This window comes from Manacus candei, unplaced genomic scaffold (assembly GCF_025592945.1).
Source record: "Manacus candei isolate 608988 ecotype Guabito, Panama unplaced genomic scaffold, ASM2559294v1 h1tg000026l, whole genome shotgun sequence".
Taxonomy (NCBI): Eukaryota; Metazoa; Chordata; class Aves; order Passeriformes; family Pipridae; genus Manacus; species Manacus candei.
In genome coordinates this window covers 306,001-330,343 of record NW_026138074.1, presented here as the reverse complement: position 1 = coordinate 330,343, position 24,343 = coordinate 306,001, and the positions used below count along the sequence as shown (strand labels likewise).

Sequence of the window (24,343 nt, the reverse complement as noted above, 5' to 3'; positions counted from 1 at the left end):
CAAATAATAATATATCAAATATTTTAAACTAATTATTTGAGTACTGTTTTTGAGACTAAAATATGTCCCTTGCCCCATAAAGCTGATTTAGTGAAAAGGAAGGGGAGTAGCAAATCATTAGGGAGAGTTTTGGGAGCGCTTGCAGCAACAAGATTTTGTGGTTGCTCAAGAAAAGCTTAAGAGCATTTCAGTGGAGCCAGAAACTTGATTGTTTGGCTCTCTGGTGGGGAACTTTACTCTTTGTAACTTCTTTCCATTGCAACTTACTTTACTCTTTAAAACTTTTATTTCTATTGTTTTAGTAACTTTGGTCATTTATTTATGCAGAAAGGAAAATTGAACTATACAAAAAATAAGTGACTATCCCAAGGTTGTACCATAGTACCTGTGTAAAAACAGAGTTCAAATATGCCTTGCAATCTTGTGTCGTAGGTCCTACGTACAGCTGGGTTTAGGTGTTTTACTGATAAAGCACAGATTGCAGATTAATAGATTGTGGTCAGTCTAACAGTACTTGTGGCCTGTTCTTATATTATTTGGCATGGTTTAGGTGAAGATATTTAAAAATGGAAATCTGAATATCAGACTCGGGAAGAAAGCACAGAAGAATGTCTGAGGTGGTCTTTAAATTCATTTGGTCAACTTTTATCACCCTCAAATGGACTCAAATGATAGTTCTCCAATTGGTTAATTTTCAGAGATTATGTAAACAATGGTAAAGCATTGGAATTAATTTTTGTTTTAATTGACATGAAGGCACTGATAGAAAATATATGTAATTCTTTTTTTTCAGGGCATTCCAAATTCCAGTATTGTGAAAAGGGGCAAAATAAGATGGAAACGTAACAAGATGCGTTTCTGTGTAGGGCTGTGAAAAGATTTTTATTATGTTATTTAGAACATCTTCCCTCCTCAATTGATATTACAGCTGGCAAAAACCACAGGGGGAAGGAGTACAAAGGTTAAGAAGGCTAAAGCAATAATATTTTTTAAAAAATGAATAATTTAAAGAGGAAAATGTCATGCATAATGAATAAAAAAGAAATCCCACTTGAGATCTGGGATTCATTCATTTGTGGTACTATGAAATTTAGTTGGCAGCATTGCAATTCCAACTTGCCTCATCTAAGTACAGTTCGGATCAACACATTAGTGCCTTGGTATGCACAATTCTATTGCTGGCTCTTTGCATCAAAATCCATTAAATTTTAATACGTCCTACTTAGGTATAAGTGGTCACAAATGATTCATAATGTTGAGGTAAGCTTTTGGTGAAAATAACTGTCAGTTGAAAGAATTTCCCCTAATGATCCTGCTTGTCACTGGGATTTATTTTCTATGTTGTTTGAGTCCTTGAGAGACCACAAGCAGGAATAAACTTCTAAAATATGTATTAATAAGGTAATTGTCCAAAACTATGGTGAAAGTATTGCTAAAGGAGAAACCGTACAGCCTCTGACCTTCCATTTCAGAAGACTCGATAGTAGCAGGTAAAAAAAGATAAAGCTAAAACCTAGATAGTTATTTTAAGAGGCTGGAAAAATTGTAATTTTTTAAAAAACATAAAGCCAAACCTTAATAATATAGCATAATCATTTTATTTAAGGTATGATATTAATGGAGATTCAGTCTAGTCTAGTCATTCTTTGGATTTCCGCTTAACAGGTTTCTTGGTTTCTTTAAGTTTTTGTTTCCTGTGATATTTCAAGAACAACCTACAAGAATAGTGTATATGATTATTGGTACAATAATTGGTACAATGTACAATATGTACATTGGTATTCATACATGAGCTGTAGGCATTTGAAGACAATAATTAGCTCTAGTTTGTATGACATTGCTTTTCCTTTCCAGTCCCTTTCTAGACAAGACCACCACAAAATTACAGTGATTATCTACTTTTCATAACTACAACCATGGCAAAGAATCCATCCACAAAAAGGTATTGGAGGAGATATAGTACAGAAGGATGAAGGAGGTGAGAGTGGTTTGGAAAATAATTTCCAGGTCTCCTCTCTTCTCTTAAAATTTTGAACACAGATTATTTGGGAGCCTTTTCCTTTTTTTCTTTTTCTTCATATGTGTATGCAACATTTCTCTTAAGCTGATTGTAAGTATTTATTTTAGTGTAATATATGACTCAAGACAAGTTATGTTGAGGTTAATGGCTTATTCAGTTTCTTCTGACTAGAAGTAGCATCCTTTAGCCAGCAGAGATGCAACTGTTTACACATCAGGAGATGTTGTGGCCATTATTTCAGGTACCACAACCCATTTGTTTTGCATTTGCCACTTGACTTCATTTTCTGACACATTTTGGTTGAGTAAACTTGACTATTCTCTTACACTACCATAATTTATATGCATCTGAGTTGAAATTGCTAGTGTTACATTATTTTAAACTGTCCTGAGCAAGTGTACCCAGAATGAGATAGTTGCTTGTATAATTATTTTTTTGTGTGTGTTATCACTGAAATTTGTCTCACAGCTTTTGAAGGGAAACTCTTACTCCATATTTTGTATGGCCTTCAATTAAAAAAAATTAAAGAATAAAAAAAACACTTGAGCAAGGAAGGTATTAGTTTTTCAGTTTTTTTCAATAATCAGATTTCTTTAAAATGAAGTAAAGGTGTTTGTGTATGTGGGATTGATTTCAACATTTCTATTATGTAGGTAGTGCAAGCAACATGGACAAGTCTGTGGAAGTCTGTGGTGAACTAGCACCATTTACAGTGTATTTGTTCTTCCACATTACCATAAAGAGTCTAATAAATCTACGCCTAGTGAAAATTTCATATTTTGTACATGCAGAACTGATTTTTCAATTACTTCAGACTTTTTCAGAGCTTAATCCAAATCCTGATGAAATCTGTGGGAGTTTTTCCATAGTCTTCAGTAAGCTTTGGCTCAGGCCCCCACTTTTCAATTTTTCAAGCAGATTTGCCAAAAATCTGCAGAGAGCCAGGCACTTGGAAAGTTTTTACTTGCAAAGTACAGCTGGTTTTGAGTTGCATACAGAAAAGTTCCCAGTGCTTTTCTGAAACAAAAAAAATTAGTTTTAAAGGTCTTATAACTTCAGTAGGTAAAAGAGTGCCTTTAACATGTGAAGCTGAATTTGTCTTGGGTCTAAGCGTGATGAAGTCTGTATGAGAAGGTTGTTTTTAAAATGCACAACTATATAATAACAAAGCTTAAAATGGCAGTTTTTTTATGACTTAAGCTAAAATTTTCTTGGGTTGTGAGTTTCAGAGAGCCAAGGGTGTCTGTACTAATAAATGACTTCTCTTTTTGTTTGGGTTTTTTTGGTGTTGATGTGGGGTTTTTTGTTTGTTTGTTTGTTTTGTTTTGACTTCCCTTCCCTCCCCCCTGCAGTGGAAAACTACACTGCAATTAAAGAATAATTCCCTGAGGTTAACTACACTAATTTGAGAGAGAGCTCTTGAACTTCAGGGAACATATTATGCAGCCAGATCCATCTGGCCGCGTAGGGCAGTTTTCACTGCCTCTGGGTGGTTGGATCAGCAGACTTGGAGGCAGATGTCACTGGACATGCTGGGTTTTAGAGAGCGTGAGGCACAGCCAGTGTCTCAGCAAGCATAGCTCAAACCCTTGCATGTCAGCCTGTGATTAAAATAGTGGCATTTTAAGGTAGCATCTTGGGTCGTGGGTGACAGTCAGTGAGGTGTCTTTTTGAGGGATCACCTCCAGCACAGATAGGATGCAGATGTGGCTGCAGTAACATTCCTCAGTAGCTACATTGTGAATTGCCCCTGCTATGGCCCTGATGGATTTTTCTAAGGGAGAAAAAGGGTGACATTTTCCTGAAGCTGAATGCCTGACTGTGTTATCATCACTATTGAACTTGCATATTTTTTGTCTTAATTTTTAAAGAATGAGACCATGTTTAGGACTGTTCACTGTTATTGTGAGCAGTCAGCTGTTAGTGTACTCATGAACCTGGTATCAATGGTTCAGCTCATATTCACATGGTAAGTGAAGGTCCATAAACTTGTGTTTCCCTTGCCCATGTGTTTATTCAGATTCACCCATCCCTAAAACTTTCATCTGGTATTTAAACTGCAATATGGAATTAAATCAAATATACAAGGTGCTTCAGGACTCTGGCAGATTTGAAAATTTTTTAGTATCATTCTTTTTTTCCTCACTGTGTCCTGGCTGAAACACAGGCAGTGGTGATAAGGGGGCATTCAAAAGTGAAGAGCTATGTAAACTTGAATCCCTAAGACGTTGTTCTGATTCGGTTACACTTCGAGGCAAAGATTCAGCTCACTCTTTGCTAATTAGGAGGTTGCTAAAGCACTAATAAAAATATAATGTGTAGTTAGCTACATAATGCTGAAGTACTTTTTTGTAGGATTATAAAAACCTTCAGCAAACTGGCAAAAACTGTAGGCTTGATGAGTTTCACGTGATTAACATGGTAGGCTGTGTATCTCTTGGCTGCTTGTGTGTTGTAAGTGCAAATACCACAGCGGGGTGCATTGCTGGGATCTATCTTCTGATGAAAGATGTACTTTATTAATTCTGACCTTAACCAAGGCTTGACTTATTCCACTTTAAGAAAACTAGTTAACTGTAAATTAGAGATATCACTGAAAAGGGTAATACTTCAAAGTTGGAATATGATTGGGGGATGTTCCACTGTTTTAATCAACTTTCAATTTTAATGAGCTACTATCTTCTATGTAACAATAAGCAGCTGTGCCACACTCTGCGTTTCAAAGAACATTTACTCAGCCTTTAAATTTACCATGAGACATCAAAGAGAATGTCTGATATATATGGATGATGAAGGATGCCTCAATTCGAATGGATGGCTGAACAGAAATAGTGCAACTTGAGGGTAATAAATATTATGAACAACCTTTTTAATGTAAGTTATGTGGTACTGAACTATATTAAATTTTGTAGCTGCACTGAGAAATCTTTTGTGATTATCTTAAAATTGTATCAGAGTGCTGATAAGCATTTGCTTCTTCTAGCACTTTTTTCAAATAAACATTTCAGTCAAAACTGAGGTGTTTTTTTAAGTAAAAATAATTACTGGTGACATTCTTGAAAGCAGCTTAGAAATAAATGGATGCTTGAGTTACATATAGGAATTTGTGGAGAACATTTCAGGATAAAGTCTGGCTAAATGATCAGAGTGTTTCTTTCCAATCTTAAAATCTATTTAAATAGATATGAATTAGTTGGTTTTTATCTTCTTTAAAATGGAGCAGGTTTCTTGTAACCAGAGTAATCACTAGGGGTATTAGGTTGCTGTTCAGAAATACTTAAATGAAGTTATGAACTGACATTCTCATTTGAATCAGGTCATTGATAAAACATGCAACAATGTGACAGGAATTACGCACAATATTAAAGTTAGTGGAATAAATTATGTTAGATATCCTGGGTCTGATTACATTCTGCTATAAAGTGTTGAGATGAAGGAGATTCTATGGAATAATATAAAACAGACTCCAGCTGGGTATGATGGGGTAATTAAAGGGGTTAAGATCTAGAAGGGGTCATACCATGTGTTACGGACAGGATTTTCTTATGCATCTGTGACTCTATCCTAAAACTCCTTCTGAAAGTAAGACAAGTTCTTATGATGCCTTTGGCAGTAAACAACTGCCGTGTTTCCCTATGAAGGAACTGTACTGGCAGAATTAATACTTTGCAATAATTTCCTGGTCTGAGGAGAAAAAAAAAGCAGTTCTACTTGGTTATTTCATTTAATTAGTTATCAAGGGAAAATGCTTGTTGTACAATCTTAGAACAGATTTCTCAAATATTTCCAAATAAAAAATACTGGTGTCTATGTCAAAAAGAGCCTTTGTTTTCAGTCATCCTTGCAGCACATTAAAAACAGGGTTTTGTTCTGGTTTAGTGTAAAATTGATTCTCATGTGGAGAAGTTGTTTCTCTCTGGCTATTGAATTGCATATACATTTTGGTTAGTGTAGTTACAGTGTATATTGCAAACCCTGTGAAGAAATAGAAGAGGTGTTCAGTTGTACTATTCGTGGTTAATGTACTCTGAATTTGGGTCCATGGTATGTAAAGATGCTCTTTTACTGTAAAATAGGTGTAGTACTGTGTGTACTTTGTGATTCACTGTAAGATAGGAAGCTTTTTTGCACACAACGTTGCCAAACCGAGAAAGCGTCTAATTTGTCAGTTCAAATCATTCCTATTTAATGGAGGTATGCCACTTCAGCAGGGATGACCATCACTGGTTGGTAATAGGTGTTGAGGGAGTGTTAATAATTCATGTGCATACCTGTGGTAAGGTTATGCTAAAGAGAGCTTTGGTATACCTGGCTTATGTGCTAATATGAAAGACAGATCTTTGTTGTTGTATTTTTGACAAGTCAAGAGCTTACCTTGGTAGAATGAAAAAGGAATAGTTATAGAGGCATATACAATTAAGACTCACCATAGTGGGTTGCTCTAAGAAATCCTTGGCAGGTGCAGCAGTCTACTCCTTCTGAACAGTGAAATAATTGCTTCGATCAACAAGATAAGGATGAAATCCTGGCCCCATTGAATGTGCTGGGAGTTTTGCCATTGCCTTAATTTAGTCAGAGTTTCTTCTGTTTGCTTGACAGTATTGTATGTTACTGTTTACACGTAGTGATTGGTAACCTTCTGACTTAGCAGAATGCATGAGAGCAAAACCTGAAGTACCTTAAGAGTTTAAATTCACTTCAGGTGGGTCTTTCTTCAGTGTTCGGACAAAAGGAAGGTACAGAAGGTGTTTAACTCATTGTAGATTTGGTGTTAGTAGAAAGGAAAAGATAAATATGTAATTGTGCTCTGGGAGGAAAAAAAATTAGAGGACTGCAAAAGCCTTGTTTTTCCCTGTAACTTTGGTGCAATGATGGCAGTGCTATACTCTTCGTGACAAGTAGAGAGACAAAATGTAATAAAAATATGAAAACTACATTGATTTTTTTTTTTCTATTTGTTCCTACTGAGCACCAAAGAGGATACACTTAGCATGTAGTATTAATAGCTGTACCAAACCCTTTGCAAAGATTGACTTGAGCAAATCCCACAAATTTGTTGAAATCTTCAAATGAGGAGAAGCTAAGGATCACTTCAGGAAGAGAAGAAATAGAAAGAATCTGAATGTGTTGTATTAAGTGCAGTTATAATTGTACGTTACGTTTGATGCAACTGAGATACAAAGAATCTAGTGATAATGTTATCACTTACACCATGAGCTGTAACAGAGAGGGCTTTTTGTGTAATTGGTGCTTAACAAATTCAGCCATTTAGCTGGTGCACAAAAAGCCCCACAGGTGTTAGAGAGTTCACAGGATAAAATGAACAGTTTGCTTTAAGTAGCATTTCATGTTAGAGAAAGTGCAGATGCTGCTGCAAGATGTATTATATTTCCATAATCAGTGGTAGATAACAAGAATTGTTTAACAATCCATATCCTATATGTGCACTTAAGCTATGGGCAGATCGATAAAAAAGCATTAAGCCTGGTGCCAGCTGAAGATATTATACCTGCAGGCTGTTTGACTACATAACGGAAACTAAATCTGGATTTCAGTAACTCTATTTAGGTAAATCATTATCTAGACAATGTCTTTTCCAATTTCTCTTTTAGTTCTGGGTCATTTGGAAAGGGAAAATCTGTTCAGCTGACTGAGTTTCTTCTTTAGTATTTCTAACAAATGATTTTTCTATGTATGAATGAAGTATAGCTAGTGTTTTAATGTAGATGTTGTAGTGCTTCATAACAATACTATAATCACTTTAACTTTTATTTAAAGTTATTCCCAAGTCCTGTGAAATGGTCATTATACATAAAGGAAAACGTCATGAGCATGTCTTGAAATGACTGCTTAATTAAAATAAGCTTTCTCAAGTCTTTTAAAATTTATAATGTATTGCCGTGTACTCAGAATGTTGAGGGATGTGTTGCCTTCTAGATACTGGTCTGATTTCTTAAATTTTACTGGAGGAGGCAAGTACATTGACAGGTAGAATTTGTTTGTTGAATATGAAATCATGAACAAAACTTGAAGTTTCAGAAAAGGACAGAGTTAAAAAACCTTTTAAACATGATCAGAGGGGACAGTGGATCTTCAATGTGAAGTCTTACACTCTCAAGTCAGATGACTATTGCTCTGCTTTACTTGGTATTGTAGACATAACCAAATCAAAGCAAAGGGACAGAGAACACTTTTTTAACCAATGAAATGTATCCTTGGCCTTTGATTAATCTGCATGTGAAGTCATTAAGCATATTTTATGGAAGGAAGCCAAGAGAACCTAAAGTGTGTTTCAGTCATTTTGATTAGGCAAAAGAATCAGAATGCCACAGACATTCAGTGAGCTTGGCAATAGAACAAATCTTTATATGAACACAGATTTTTAATGCAAGGAAATTAAGTTCCATGATGTTTACATAGTGGGGGGTTTTTTGGTGTGGGGTATGTGGTTTGTGGGGTTTTTGATGGATGTTGGGTTTTTTTATAGAAATTGTCCCCATCATGTTACCGGTTTTAATGAAGGAATTCAGATCTTATTGAGGTCAAGATGAATTTTGGTGCTGTCAGAGTAAAAGCTGATATCAAGTCCAAAAAAACCTCAACCCATCAGTCAAAAAGATGTAATTGATTTTTTGTATTAAATATTTCTGCTATCTAATGATATGAAGAGGATAATATTTGATAATAGTGTTTGTATTCAATTTGACTCTAAAATATTTAGAGTATGGGGGACTAAGAGATTGCTCATGCTGTTGTTGAACTTCTGATACACTGTCAAAATAAGTTAATATAAAATATCATAGATTTGAAGGCAGCAAGCTACAGTGATGATCTTTGGATTCCACATTTTTCCACAATCCTTGGTTTGCTGCTCAGATACAGATATTTGGACTTAAATCAGTTTCTTTCAAGTAATGTACAAGCAGAGAAAGGATACCTGCTATGTTAGTGCAGTGGCAAGATGGTTGAAGAAAAAAGAGGTGGACTTTAAAAAGAACCAGTAAAGGAGAAGTGACATTGATGAATTATAGGAGAATTAGCAACCATGGTGTTATTTTCATCAGTAGCTTCATAAAGTCCACCAAATAATTTAAAGCATACCTGAATTTGCTAAAGCCTAGCTTCACTTGAGAATGATTCTAGACATCAAAAACCAATTTCAAATAATATTTAACTTGACTTTCCAAACCAAGTGTGTTTATAGCCTAGAATTAGAGATTGTAGTATGTTCTTTTTGTTGGGTTCTGTAACACAGTGTATTGAGTTTGCTTGGCCAGGTTTTGTTAGTGGGGGAGTTAAAGGGTTGACTTCTGTGAGAAGCTGCCAGAAGCTTCCCCCGTGTCTGATGGAGCCAATGCCAGCTGGCTTCCAGACAGACCCACCACTCTGAGGCTGAGCCCATCAGTGATGGTGGCAGTGCCTCTGGGATAATGTATTTAAGAAGGGGGGAAAAAAAATCCGTGCAATTGCAGCCGCAGAGAGGAGTGGGAATGTGTGAGAGAAACAACTCTGCAGATGCCAAGGTCAGTGGAGGAGGTGGTGGTGGAGGTAATTCAGCCTGTGGTGAAGACCATAGTGAGACAGGCTGTCCCCCTGCGGCCCGTGGAGGTAGATGGTGGAGCAGATTATTCACCTGCAGCCTGTGGAGGTGGATGTGCCCAAAGGAAACTGTGTCCCCATGGAGAGTCTGGACCAGAGCAGGCTCCTGGCAGGAACTCTAAATTTATTTCCTCTCTTATTTTTGTTGATTGGTGTGATTGTGCAAAGCAATCTGTAAAATTCTCTCATTTCAATTCATTCTTCTCTCCAGTTTCATGTTATTTGTCTGATACTTTTAGTTGTATTTCGAGTAGCATATTTGATAATTTAATCTTTATCTTGCTTTGTATAGGTTCCTTGAAGATGAGATGTACATTTCTAAATTATGTTTTATTTAAGATAAACATTACAGAATTTATGTTTAATTTGACATAGACTTTCTTTAGCATGTACTGACGTTGTACAAAACAAAGAAAAATGCGGTTTCGAGGGACAGGGAAGTTGGGGCTCCCCTTGTCATACAGCTTTCACCTTGTACTTTAGCAGATTTCAGGATATCCAGTCACACTTACACTTTTTTAAAAATTAGTAACCCAGTGTTCTGGTCAAGCTACAAGATAATCCTTTAAAACTAGAGAGTTGATTGAGGTAATTAAATAAGCATAAGACATAAAATAGCAGACTGAGAGCATCTCTGTATTCTACTTGCTCTGTCACTTTATTTATTATCTTGGACAGTAGCAGCAGTGTCAGCTTTTAAATAAGAGGAAAAAGAACAGTTAATCCTGTGCCTTCTCATATAAAAAGCCACTTTGTTTCAGACATAACATTTTAATTGTAAAAACAGACGTTACTTTTCACAAAAAAAAAAAAAAGCGGGCTGGATTTGAACAGTTCTCCCTAACTATCCATTATCTTCTAGTGGATGTAATTCGTTTTATGACATTAGCCAAATTGAGTCTCATCCTTCTCTCTGAAAAGTTCAGTGTCGAGATTCTCCCAAGTTATTAGAGACCTTTGAGGGCATGATTTTCAGATCTTCAGATACCTTGGTCTGATGGAAAGATACTTTGCAGTTTTCTAAAGTTGATTCTCTTTCAGGTTTATCACATGTAGCACATCAATCACCTGGCTACTTCTTAAAATACTTGCAGAAGTAACAATACAAGATGTTTATATATGTAAAATTGTTTATCCTTCAGTTGTATCATTTTCACAACATTTGAATGGTATTGATTTTAGTAAAATCGCATGGTTTACACAGCTTTAGGTGTGGTACTAGTGAAAGAATGAAATTCTCTCTAGTTTTTAGAGTAAAATTTGCTGAGTAGGAAATTTTTGTAATCAAAGAAAAAATTCTGTCTGCAGGATAAGATGTAATTTTAAATTATTATGTGCAGTTCTGTGCTCATTTCCTCTAAATAAACTAAATAATTGAACGGCTTTATGATGACTTAATGGAGTCAAAGTTGCCTCTTTTTTTGATTCCTCCTAAAATCAATCCCGGAGATTTTAATGTTGTGAAAGGTTGAACTAACACAAGATAATACTTGGATTTATTTGGTGAGTAGAGTATATAGTAAATTAAGTATTAAATGCTAGTGAGAATAAAGTAAATATAAGTAATGTATGTTTCTTATTGTTGGAGGAAAAATAGGTTATTATAATTTGATTCATTCTTAGCTCCCAGTACAATAATAAAAATCATAGTTGGTAATTAAGTCAAAGCAACATTTTTAAAGCCTAAACAAATACAATGTTATTCACAGGTTCTACATGTTATGGAAAAGTCTGATATTTGGGTACAGTTGAGAAAGTAGAAATTTCCAATACATGAAAACAATGCTATCTTGGATGTAATTAACAGAAAAGCAGGATTTTTCAGCAAAGGTTGCATTTCGATTGTGGAAGGGAACTTAAGTGTTATTAAAAGAGAGAATTATCTTTTTCCCTTGTGAATACTTTGATATCCTAAACCCTTAGTGCTCAAAGGATCTATATGCTGTTTGTCTTGTAAAGGCACCAAATAGATGTTCTCTTGGTTTTTTTCAATAACATTACAAGAGGATGCTTTTATCCATGTTTATTTCATCACCTGAGTTGCATATTTCTAAGTATTAACTGGAGATACAGAAGAACAGAGGCTAGTTCATTACCCTCTTAAAAATATGATGTCAGATTATTTGTATGAAATTTCAGCACTTGGCATTTTATATTTTAGAATCCAGTGTCTTTCCAAATGTAAATTTGGTAAGTTCATTTGCCAGATATTTTTGGGAATCAGAATTGTCAGAACTAGAGCTTCTAAGAATGAACAGTATCACTGCTGCTTTTTAAATTAAATATTTCTAATTATACTTATTCCCAAAATCTCTACAATTCTTATTTTCATTGTGAAGTAATGGTTTACCTCCTATAGCTGATTAAAGTAGTAATGTGGCATATTTTTTGTGATATCTCATGTTCACTTAAAATACTGTGAAAATATTGTTAGACAAATAGAGAATAATAATTTATTTATGTTCTAAGACTTAGATAACTACTCATAATTAGATAACATAAAATTGGATAATTTCAGAATACTAAAAGATAAATCTGTATGTGTTTTGTCCTCTATTGCCTATGTTTTCTGTTTGGAGGGGGTGGAGAGGAAGGAATAAAAGAAATCCCTTGTTTAGAAACTCCATCTCTGTGTTAGAATAAGGTAATTTAGTCTCATTCATACATAGAATTATTTACCTCCATGGTTTCTGTTTTGGGTGGTTCAATGCCCTTGCTGTCTTGGTAGTCAGAAACCTAATTTCAAGTAAAAATTAATTTGTGAACGATTCTCTCTTGTCCTAAGAGTGTCTTTTATTTTTCCAGACACTAAGGGTTTCTGACCAAATTGCATTACTGGTAAAGATCAGTCTGTTCCATTTTTAGTCCTGTTAGCTGAGCAAGGCCGGTCATCTGCTCATGTGTCAGTAAGGTGATTCCTGTATGATCTTAGTAACCTTCAGCTGAACTTTCCCGGGTTTATTTAACCTGTCATGAACATGGTAAAAAGAATCGAACCCAGTATTCCAGTTGTTTTACCAGTGTCTTGTTCAAGAGTATTGAACTAATACTATAATTCTCTATTCTTGATTCTTACATGGAAAATTGTCAGGTGAATTTCAAAATTACCTTCATCTTTTTACTAGTCATCATGTTGGGACTTTTTTCTTCTGTCATCCTGTGATTATTACTGTGGGTTTCATATCTTATTTCGTTTCCATAATAGCATACTTTCTGACTCTCGTAATATCAAAGCAACTGCAATTGCTATTGAAATCTGATATTTGTGTTCTGTAGCTAAAATTTGGCATTTTGTGTATTAAACTACTTTACAATAATTTTCAAAATTGACCAATTCTGTATACTACTCTTTCAGTAGCCCATCACAATAGTGCTATGAAGTATTACTCTACCAATTTAATTTTGATTTTTCTGAGCAACATACATTCTTCAATACATACATTATAATCCCAATTACTAGTCTGCTGTCTTCTGTTATCCACAGTATATCTGATACTACATCTGATGTCAGTAGGCCTTGTTTGTGTATTTTCTAGCCCAAAATCATGTGTTAGCATACATCTCAGATGCTTTTTCTTTGATTTCACTCAGTTTCTGATCTATATTAGGCACAAGCCCCTCATTAACTGCTCCTGTTACTACTGTTCCATCAAGGCTGTCTCAAAATATCCTGCCTAAAAAGGTTTCATGCAGCAAATTGCATTATCTTTTATTTCTTCTTCACAGTTAAGACAAAAAATCCCGTTTTTGCTAATTTGTATTATTGAGCTTCCTCCTTTTAAGTGTTTTGCTTAGGTCAATGTGCTCTTATCTCCTTAAAGGTAGTTATCTGTCCCCTGAGCCAGCCAAAGACTACTCACCTTGAAAGTCTTGCAGTATTGAAACTCATAGTTTACAACACTGCAAACTAGGCCACAAACATTTACTGTCCCTTCAACTTCTGAGTGCAGGGAATGAGGACTTGCTCTTCCTTCACTAGTAAGTCCAACATTTGTGTGTGTATACACATACATACAAGTATATAGTGTCTATATATGTGTCTGCACGCTTGCATCTTCAACTGGAAGAAAACTTCATGTATGTGCTTCAGGAAATATAAGTATTTTAAATGGAAATGGGAGCAAAATATTTCTTCAGATTTTTTAGAATGATGAATACCAGGAAATGTTTGTTATCAAGATTATAACAGTCAAATTTTAGTCTGTTTACTTTCACTGTACGCTGGAGAAAGGTTAGAGACTACATAAAGGCAATATTGTGTAAGTTTTTTTGACAAGCAAGCTCCAGAGATCCCATCTGCTCTGAACATTGACTTTGAGGTATTCTCTTGGGGTGTGTTGGCAAACAGAAAGCAGAAATTACAGTGGAAATTCATTTGAGTACACTTTTAGAAAAAATGATCAGGGAAGTGTATCAAAGAGAGTGTTACCTGTTTAAGTTTTTGATATAAATTAGTCCAAAAGTCTAAAGATCTAGTAGCCTCCTTACAACTGTGCATTACTGAAACAATGCAATGAATACAGGCTCCAGAGATTTGAAAAAATGTCTTACTGAAAAAAAATTGTATAAAATTCTTTATATGTTTCATATACATGTATCCTAATACATATATATGACCATTTATGTGCACAGAATGAATTCATATGTGTAAACCAAAACAAAAGCCTTGCATATTCTTTTTGCTCCCCAAAAGGGTAGCATGAAATTGAGTTTGTTACTGAATAAAAACGTTGTTCTGAAAATATATTGATGACAGTGTATTCTGTAACTTCTGCTACTGCTATATTTAAGTATTTTGAAAGAAACCCATTCCTAGTTATGCTAAATAAAAGCTAAATTTAGTGATACACTGAATATGGGGAAGAGGATACCCCATCAACAAAACCACCAGGTGTTATGTGAGGCAGTGTACTCTGAAAAATATATTGGTTTATATAGTTATGGTCTTTGTCAAGAGTTGATATTCTTCCTGAAAAGTTCTTGCAAGCTGATTTTTCTATTCTATTACATAAAAACAGATGGAAATCCTCCAAGCACTGTAAAATTCAGTATGTTACCTCTCCCAGCAAATATCAGAACACAGAGCATGTTTTTCAGCCAGTCTGTGCTCATCAAGTGAATAGGTTGTTGGATGGAACAACACACTTATGTGGTTGAAGCACAACTGTCAACATTCATCCCTTGTTCATAGTGCTAACAAATTGCTTTGGTAGATATTTCATGGCATTATATAGTTTAATGTTACTGCATTCTCAGTCCTGAACTAGTAAGGGTACTACTGAATGTTGATTTTTGTATTCTTGGCCGAATATCCAATAATGCTTCTTTAATGAAAACAGCTGTTAGATCTGTTCTTAGCAATGTGTTTCCCAATGCCATTTGTATGACTTGCATACACATGCACTGAACCTCATCCTGGAAGAATGGCCAAGAAATTTGACAGTTTAAACACCATCGTTGCTCCCATAAAGAGTTTATGCGGCCAAAGTACCCTGAACTTCTCAAGTCAGGGTTTTATGAACTCAGGCACGCTCAAAATATTTGAATGGGCTACGAGCTCAAACAGAAGCCACACAATTGGAGCAAATTATCTCTGCATAGCTCTAGGTGCAAATAATGACAACTTATTACAGGACAAGCTATGGAATTTAAGAACTGGAAGTTTTGTTGAAAAACATTTCAGTAAAACATGAGTAAATCAGAACAACAGTCTGGTATGTCTGTGTGCTCCCACTGAAAATATGTTTTGGTAATTTTCAATGATCTTGGACTGCATATTCTGTTGGTATGATTTTTTTCCCCTAATTTATTATTCTCATGGAATGTAATACAGAAATATTTTCCATAATTCTGATGAATTTGGTTATGTCAAATCAGACTCAAAACAATGGAATTGTGTGACTGCAAAATTGTATCTACACTGTTAGATTTAGGCGCTATGTTCTGAAATCTATAACTGATTAATCAGTGACTCTACATTTTGCTAGTGAATATCTGAACTCAACTTGGACTGTGTTCTACTGTGAATTGTAACTGTGTTTATCAGACACCCACTTAGGAGAAAAAAAAAAATCCTTCTTTTTCTTTGTCTATTTTTCTCTCTCCCTTGTCTCTTCTGACTTTCTCTCTCTTTCTCTCTCTTTCTCTCCCTTTCTCTCCCTTTCTCTCCCTTTCTCTCCCTTTCTCTCCCTTTCTCTCCCTTTCTCTCCCTTTCTCTCCCTTTCTCTCCCTTTCTCTCCCTTTCTCTCCCTTTCTCTCCCTTTCTCTCCCTTTCTCTCCCTTTCTCTCCCTTTCTCTCCCTTTCTCTCCCTTTCTCTCCCTTTCTCTCCCTTTCTCTCCCTTTCTCTCCCTTTCTCTCCCTTTCTCTCCCTTTCTCTCCCTTTCTCTCCCTTTCTCTCCCTTTCTCTCCCTTTCTCTCCCTTTCTCTCCCTTTCTCTCCCTTTCTCTCCCTTTCTCTCCCTTTCTCTCCCTTTCTCTCCCTTTCTCTCCCTTTCTCTCCCTTTCTCTCCCTTTCTCTCCCTTTCTCTCCCTTTCTCTCCCTTTCTCTCCCTTTCTCTCCCTTTCTCTCCCTTTCTCTCCCTTTCTCTCCCTTTCTCTCCCTTTCTCTCCCTTTCTCTCCCTTTCTCTCCCTTTCTCTCCCTTTCTCTCCCTTTCTCTCCCTTTCTCTCCCTTTCTCTCCCTTTCTCTCCCTTTCTCTCCCTTTCTCTCCCTTTCTCTCCCTTTCTCTCCCTTTCTCTCCCTTTCTCTCCCTTTCTCTCCCTTTCTCTCCCTTTCTCTCCCTTTCTCTCCCTTTCTCTCCCTTTCTCTCCCTTTCTCTCCCTTTCTCTCCCTTTCTCTCCCTTTCTCTCCCTTTCTCTCCCTTTCTCTCCCTTTCTCTCCCTTTCTCTCCCTTTCTCTCCCTTTCTCTCCCTTTCTCTCCCTTTCTCTCCCTTTCTCTCCCTTTCTCTCCCTTTCTCTCCCTTTCTCTCCCTTTCTCTCCCTTTCTCTCCCTTTCTCTCCCTTTCTCTCCCTTTCTCTCCCTTTCTCTCCCTTTCTCTCCCTTTCTCTCCCTTTCTCTCCCTTTCTCTCCCTTTCTCTCCCTTTCTCTCTCTCCCTTTCTCTCCCTTTCTCTCTCTCCCTTTCTCTCCCTTTCTCTCTCTCCCTTTCTCTCCCTTTCTCTCTCTCCCTTTCTCTCCCTTTCTCTCCCTTTCTCTCTCTCCCTTTCTCTCCCTTTCTCTCTCTCCCTTTCTCTCCCTTTCTCTCTCTCCCTTTCTCTCTCTCCCTTTCTCTCTCTCCCTTTCTCTCTCTCCCTTTCTCTCTCTCCCTTTCTCTCTCTCCCTTTCTCTCTCTCCCTTTCTCTCTCTCCCTTTCTCTCTCTCCCTTTCTCTCTCTCCCTTTCTCTCTCTCCCTTTCTCTCTCTCCCTTTCTCTCTCTCCCTTTCTCTCTCTCCCTTTCTCTCTCTCCCTTTCTCTCTCTCTCTCTCTCTTTCTCTCTCTCTCTTTCTCTCTTTCTCTCTCCCTTTTTCCCTTCCTTCCTTTCTTTTCTTATAAAATTTACAGGACTTGAATAAAGGTAGCTAGCAGAATCAGTACTCTGATTGAGCAATTGGTAATTGATTAGCTCTTTCAGAGAGAATAATCACTAATGTTGTAGACTGCATTTTTAGTATGCACTTTCCTAAAATGGTTGACAGAACAAGAAAACCAAAGTGAACATGGTTTTGGATATGGTTTTTTGGAATCTCTGTGAAATAATTTTGCTGTTTAGATTATTTGTATAATTTATTTGTATAATGATATACATATGGATGCAAAATCTATTATTTACAAGGCTCTGCTCACATTTGGGCTGTTTTGCTGCCAAGGACTGCTCAGGAAGCTTTTTTCTTCTTTCTGTGGACTCTTTTAATAGTTAATTTCAGAGGAAAATGGAAACTTTATGCATAGTTTAGGCTGTGACTGAGGGTAAGAGAAAGAGGAAACTCAAATACTCTTTACCTCACAGTGCCTTTTAATTTTTTTAGATGTATACCACTTTTGTTTTCCTGTTTTTCCACTTTTAGAGCCTCAATAAAACGTGTGAAAACATGGTGATATGAACCTGTAGGAAAACTGTCAGTACTTAATTTTTGTTCAATGTGTGTTATATGTTTATGTTTCCTTTGGGTGTGGGTATCTTTTTCCAACTTAAGAACCAAATGTGTTACAAAAACAGGTGTAGTGAAAATAAGCAAGAGAAGTCTCATTTCCTTTGGTGAACAAAGTTCACAATTAGCTTGAGTGTAATTTTATGCATTTTGTACCCTATCAAACAGTTTTGCTGACAAAAGCTTGCTTTCTTGGGTTTATCACAACTGATAAAAGATCTGTGATGTCAAACAAGAATTAAGCTACACAGTAAAGGGGCAAAGAGTGGGTCAAATGCAATAACATATTCTAGATGTTATTTCTGCCAACAATTAGTGGGGAAATTCATTTTATGAAGCACTGTTTACAGACTGACATCTGGAGGACTTCTCAACTTGAATAATTTCCAGTGTGTAGATTTATGTACTAATATTCCTACCTCTTTTCCCCCTTTTTCCTTAAATATTTTACTGTTCAGATTTGTACCATTCAGGTAATTATGAACGAATGTGATTTATTTTTCTACTGTGATTTCTTTTAGTGTTCTAGGTGCATAAAAACTTAAAATGCTTGCTAAAATGGACATTCAGTAAATACTTATTGAAATGAACACAAAAATTCAAAGAGTTTTTTAAAACCTGAAGTAGAAGTTCTGACCAGGGAAGTCAGAGCAGATACGTCTGAAGTTAGAAATTAAAAAACTTATAGTCCTAGCAGAGAAGAGTTGTGGGTCTTTTGTTTTGTTTGTTTGGTTGGTTTGTTTTGGTTTTGTTTTGGTTTGGTTTCTTTTTTTTTTTGGTTTGATTTTGGGATTGTTTGGGGTTTTTTTCAGATAGCTGCCCTTCTGAGTTGTAGAATGTTTTGGAAGCACAAAATCCTGGCCTACCGTGGTTAAAATATTATATTCAGTAGTGTGTATTTGTGCCTTATCCAGTTTCTTTTTCAGTCTAGTGAAAGTTTAAAATTTACTTTGAATGTTTTGCTTCTTTCACTGCGACAATTGTCTCAGTATGAACTCCACTCCTTTCTTCCTGTGTGGAATCAGAGCATACTGTCAAGGGTACTGATTGTTGTCTTGAGGAAGTGTACCTGTGCCTGTTGGAACAAGAAAATGGAATTTGCCATTAGTTCCATTGGAAGACGTGGATACCACTTGTGTTGAGGAAGGTTGATGTGTAGATGAGGGTCTGGTCATCCTACCTAGCCCTAGGCATCTGAACAAGTTAAGGGACATACATTTAGCAAATTTGAGTAGCTCCTTCATTTAGAAGGTAATACTGATATTAGAAGAGTAAGGTAGAAATGAGGGGGCACAAAGACCTTGATCCTGTAAGCCTCGTTTTCTCAAAAAAAGTAAAAATATCACTATTAGATTGCTTTCCTATCTGACCACTCATTTAAATAATTATTGTCACAAGAGTCCTGGTGAAATTTTGCCCCACTGAGAACAGTGCTTTTAGCACATGGAATGCCCTTATGAAACAGTAGTATTTAAAAAATACTATAAAATAGGAAACAGTTATTGATATCCTTGCAGAAGTAACACATGATTACTATTCTTAATATTGATGCTGATAATACTGCTCTGTGTTTTCTGTCTACATTTTCTTTTTATGTAAAATAGTCTGTCACTGGCAGCATTTCAGTCCTCACTATTCTCAAGTAAATAAAATAATGGAAGAAGTTCATTTTGGTTTTAGTTGCAATAACTTCTAATAGTATCATGAAAAGTAGATCTCAATAAATCTCTCACATCAAAATCAAGAGCAGGAAGTCCTGCTTCCTTTCAGCAAGTAGTATGTCGTAGCTAAGGGCAAATAGACCTTTTCCAACTCTTATTCAGTTACTGTCAACATTGATGACTAATGAAATATTTTGGCACCAAAAGCCATCAATTCTCAAGGCTATGTAAGTTACTGAATTTCAGGTTGTTAGAATGAATGTTATAGAAGTTCTTTTATTGTCATGTAGAAATTCAATAGATACTAATTGACTTGGTGAGTTTTCACTCATGCTGATAGAAAGTGTTATAAAACCTCTTAAAATATATGATGCCATTCTTAAGTTTTCTTGCTCAAAAGAGCTATTAATTTTGTATCCTCTATTTACAGATCAGTGTTTAACAGGGTAGATTTTATCTGAACAATAAGAATGAAAAATATCTAAATTGACATTTAAAGCACTGGTTTCAGTTTCCTCAAATCTAACAGTTTACATTTTAGTCACAATTTTCAAATGGGAACAGAAATATTAGTTTACTGATATTTATTTCCATTTAACCTGTAGGTACATTTATATTTAATGCAACATCAGTGCATTATTCCAGTGTTGCAGTATTTTACTATGAAGAGGTTTTTCTAATTTCCCATTTTCTCTTTCATTTTCATAGCAGGTATCCTAAATATTCGAAGCTGTCATGAGTCATAAGTCTGCACATTGCTGACACATTCACTCCTAATGTTCCTTTCTTAGTGAAAAAATTTGCTTGCTGTAAATCAAACATAACCCCTGTGATGCATCTTATACTTTCTCTCAGGGTGTATTTGCATATTGTTGTGTCTTCCCTCTTCCTTAGGAGCAAAAGATGCTGTGTTAGTTCCTCATCTGGTAGTAATGAGTGTTTTCACAGGATTTGCTGGAGCTGTCATGCTTTACCCTGGCTAGACAGGGTGGTACGTGTCTGCAGGACATCAGGCATTGGTTTGCCAGTGCTTCTGAAACTGCTGGGGAAAATGCAACTCTCCTCCTTGGGACTGCGTCCTCATTTTCAACTGTTTTACTTATTTAGTTTGTAAAGAGAGAAGAGCCTGTGTTCCTTCAAATTGGATGCACTGCTTATGGGGCCTGGAGTAGAACATGTCTTTTCAAAACAGAACAACTCTGACATAAAGGTGAAAAGTCTGTGCACTCCATTGGGAGTTGATGTGCTGCTTATAAACACGTGCTTTCAGAACACAATAGATAAGTACATGGATTTGTTTGCTTGCTAGTGGTGATCCTGGGAGGGCTGTGAGAAAGAGATGCAGCTCAGCTGTGAATTGTATTGTTGGCAATGCAATTACTACAAGGCCGTGTTTTTCCTGTGGAATAGTGACACATCCTCCAGTGTACTGACCACAGCTGTTCTGAAATAAATTCACATCAACCTATTCCACTGCAAGCCATTGCAACTATCTTCAGCTGATACTACTACTAGATTATCCCTCTCTTCATATTTTAAACATAGGCATTTAAACGTTTGAAGAGAGCTGTAAGTAATTGTGTTGTCTAGTGAACTGCTCGTAAAGCAATATTGAAAAATACAAAGAATCTATTATGCCATACATTCTAAAATCATTACCAGTGCAGTGTGTTACTGGACACTGAAAGTGTCCCTGTATTTCCATATCTCTAGCACTAAGTAATAAAAATACTGTATTTAATAGCCCATCCAAAAAAAAAAAATCATGTCATTCTCTGTGGTATGCTAACAATCTTCATAAGGTTTGTTGATTTTGTGAAGTTATTTCATTCACACTTAATTATTTTTATTACAAAAATAGCTCTCAGTAATGTGATCTTTAACACCAATCAAATTATTTTCCATGTTTTGTGTGGAACCAGTTTTACATATTCTGTGGTCTAAATACATTCAAACTTTTTTCAAAATGACATAAGTAGTAGCAAGAAGTCATTAAGACATAATCAACCTTCTAAACAATGGTAGTAGTTTTCTTTAACAAATGTTTCTGTGAAGTGAAAGTAAAGACCATTTTAGTTTTATATGTTCCTGTCAGCTAATTTATCACCTCTTTTCCTCAATTATGCACCAGTGAATTTGTTTTGTTACATAAACACACCATCAAGTTTCTTCCATTTTCAACTAGGTGGCTGTGCTACAATCCCAGAGTCTGATTTAGAGGAAAGAACCGTTATACCGGGCTCTGCAGCAATGTTTTCCAGTCACGGGCAGATCACAAAGCAGAAATCCAAGCATGGTAAGAAAAGGAAAATTACATTATTTCACTTAGAAGTGTACAGGTCATCTTTTCAGAATGTTTGTGGACATATGAAACAAATGGCATGTGTTTCAGGCTTTGTTACCATAATTTTCAGTTTTTCTTGCTATAATAGTACAATGTGTAGGATTCTGAGCTTATTCAGCTTCTTCTGTCAAGAATGGTTCAACTGTAGAGATCAGCCTTGGAATTAAATAACTTTGCAGTTGAAAGGTTTTGTGCTACATCATATTTGAATGTGGAAGAGGTTTTATTTGTGACCTCTTCCACAGAGGCAAAATGAAACTGAGGACATTTTGATGTAATAAAGGCTTCTTTTTCTTGCAGTATGGTGGTTACACTTTGTGCCAGCTGATTAAAACGTGGTCATTACTTATCTTTTGTGGGGAGACTTCCTAGAATTTCAGAAAAATATTATTGGATCTAATAAAATGAAATTATACTGGCTATAAAATATGTTGCATACAGTGATGACATATTTTCTGGAAAGACTTCATGCTGCCGGGAACTGTGATATAGTGTTAACATATTTTAAAAGCAACACTGTAAAGTAGTGCATTGCAGTTTAATAAAGTGCCTGGTAAGTTCTCAGGCTGTGACAACAGCAATTTCACCTTTTGCTTACTACGTTGTACCTTCACTCCTCTTTCCCCCATTCTTTGTCTGATTTTGTCCTGTAATGTTTAAGAGTATTCAAATGTTGTTTGTAAACCAGAAGTGTTCATTATAGATGGGTGTTGAAGTTAAGAAGAGCAGCTTAGAGGTTGCAACCAACAATAGTCAGAAAATCCTTATACAGCTGCCAAAACCAGTTAATTGAGTGTTTAAAATGCATTCAGTTGCATGTTTGCTCAGCTAAATGTTGCACAGACCGACAGGGAATTGGAATATATAGTATATAATGGTTAATTGCAATAGCAGAACTTACATTAGCAAATAGTGGGCAGGGAAGAAGGTTATCTAGTGCTGCAATGTATAATAATGCCATGGTGTAACTTAAACCACCAAAATTAGTATCTGCTCACAAAAACAACCTGAAAAATCCCCTGAAGACCTAAAGCTCTGACTTTCCTAGCGCACTAATTACTTGTGATCCTCATGGACTTCAGGTCATAAGAAGAAGGGAACCTGTCAAAGTTGACATACCTATATTTTAACATTTGCCATCTGGATATATTAAGTACCTTCCTCATAATGGAAAAGTGTATCATCTCTCTGATGGAGGATACAATCCTGATAAAATTCCAACTTGAGGCAACTAGACCAGCAAATCACAAACATATGGCAGGTAATTCCTCCTCTTTGATGCTCCAGTCTCCTGATCAAGCACATATTTTTTCTTGAGTAGATAGTGTTCTAATATATTTAAATAACCTTATTGCTGAAAAGACTAGCCTAAGTGGAAAAGTGTAGAAATGTATTCATGAGATCCAGAAACAACAGCGTGGGGGACCTGCATATCCTACTGTAAGTCTTAGCCCATGATAAAAGTTGAGATTTACGTCACATAGCTGGCTGTTGTTGCTTTGTAACTATAAAAGGCAGAATGAAAACTTTGAAAGCTTTTAAAAAGTCTTTAGGTCTACAACCATGTGTTATATGAGTGAATTTAATTCATTCATGGTAAGAATTGACTGCCATCTGCCAGTTAGTGCTGCAATATAGACAACACCTAGAATATCTGCTGCTGAGCTGTCTGGAAATTCTAATTGCTGCAAGTGTAAAAGCCAAGGGAGCTACTTAAACCTGAAGGTAACAGTAGGCATGAAATCACAGCATTTCAATGTTTTTCTGTACATGATATTTTTGGACCAGGTTCTTGCTCAGGCACCAGAGACTGCAGCAAGACCACAGTGATTACAAAGAGCCCTCAAAGAATATTTTTTTGTCTTATGTATCTTTTTATTTGAGTTTGCATTTAATTTAACTGTGTGCAGTAAGTAAGAGGAAAAAAAGGACAAAGTAAAGTAAAAATCATTTTTTCTTGATATATCTTCCTTCATTTCCTGATGGAGTTCTAGATTTGGATGATAAGTTGAGACGTTTTGTTTTCTTCTTCCAGATGGCTTTTGTTATTCATATCTGTAGCTATAAAGGTAGTTGCAAAGTGCAAAATTATACCGTCTTTAGTGAGGTTTCTGTGTTTAGCTAATATTTTTCATTGTGCTGTATCAGCTGAACTGATATGCTAAGCTTCTTTAATGTTCTTTACCAAAAAATTCCCCCAATTTAATGATAGAGGTTTAAATATATAAAAATAGGTGGAGGCTACAAAACCAAATAGATGAAAACTGAAGAGAAAAATCAAGGTCTCTTTGGGGTCTCTTCATCTCTTCAGGGGTAGTTTGGTACGCACATGGAAACAATAGGTGATATCCCTGTATAGGAAACCTGAAAAGAAACATGTCTAATAATAGATTGCATTCACAGAGGAAGATGGAAATCAAAGGGATAAGATGAGCTTGTAAAGTTAGGATATCCCAAAGGATCCTGTAGGTTATGGGAGAACTTCAGTTGGATGCAGGAGAGTACCATCTTTAGGTCTATAGTACTTGCATCCAGTAAAGGATGAAGCCTCAGGACTGTAAGGAGAATTGAACTTGATGTAGCATGTACAGTTT

At 36.0% G+C, this 24,343-nt stretch overlaps 1 protein-coding gene across 2 annotated transcripts in view; it reads left to right on the top strand.

Moving 5' to 3' along the window:
- BBS9 (Bardet-Biedl syndrome 9) overlaps positions 1 to 24,343 on the top strand; it is a 289,085-nt gene that overhangs the window by 151,817 nt on the left and 112,925 nt on the right. The window contains exon 22 of one of the 2 annotated variants that reach the window (XM_051789143.1): positions 21,591 to 21,701. The exons of the other annotated variant lie outside the window; for it this stretch is intronic. Coding sequence (XP_051645103.1) covers positions 21,591 to 21,701 — 111 coding nt within the window. The remainder of the gene's footprint in view (positions 1 to 21,590; positions 21,702 to 24,343) is intronic. 2 annotated transcript variants of the gene reach the window in all.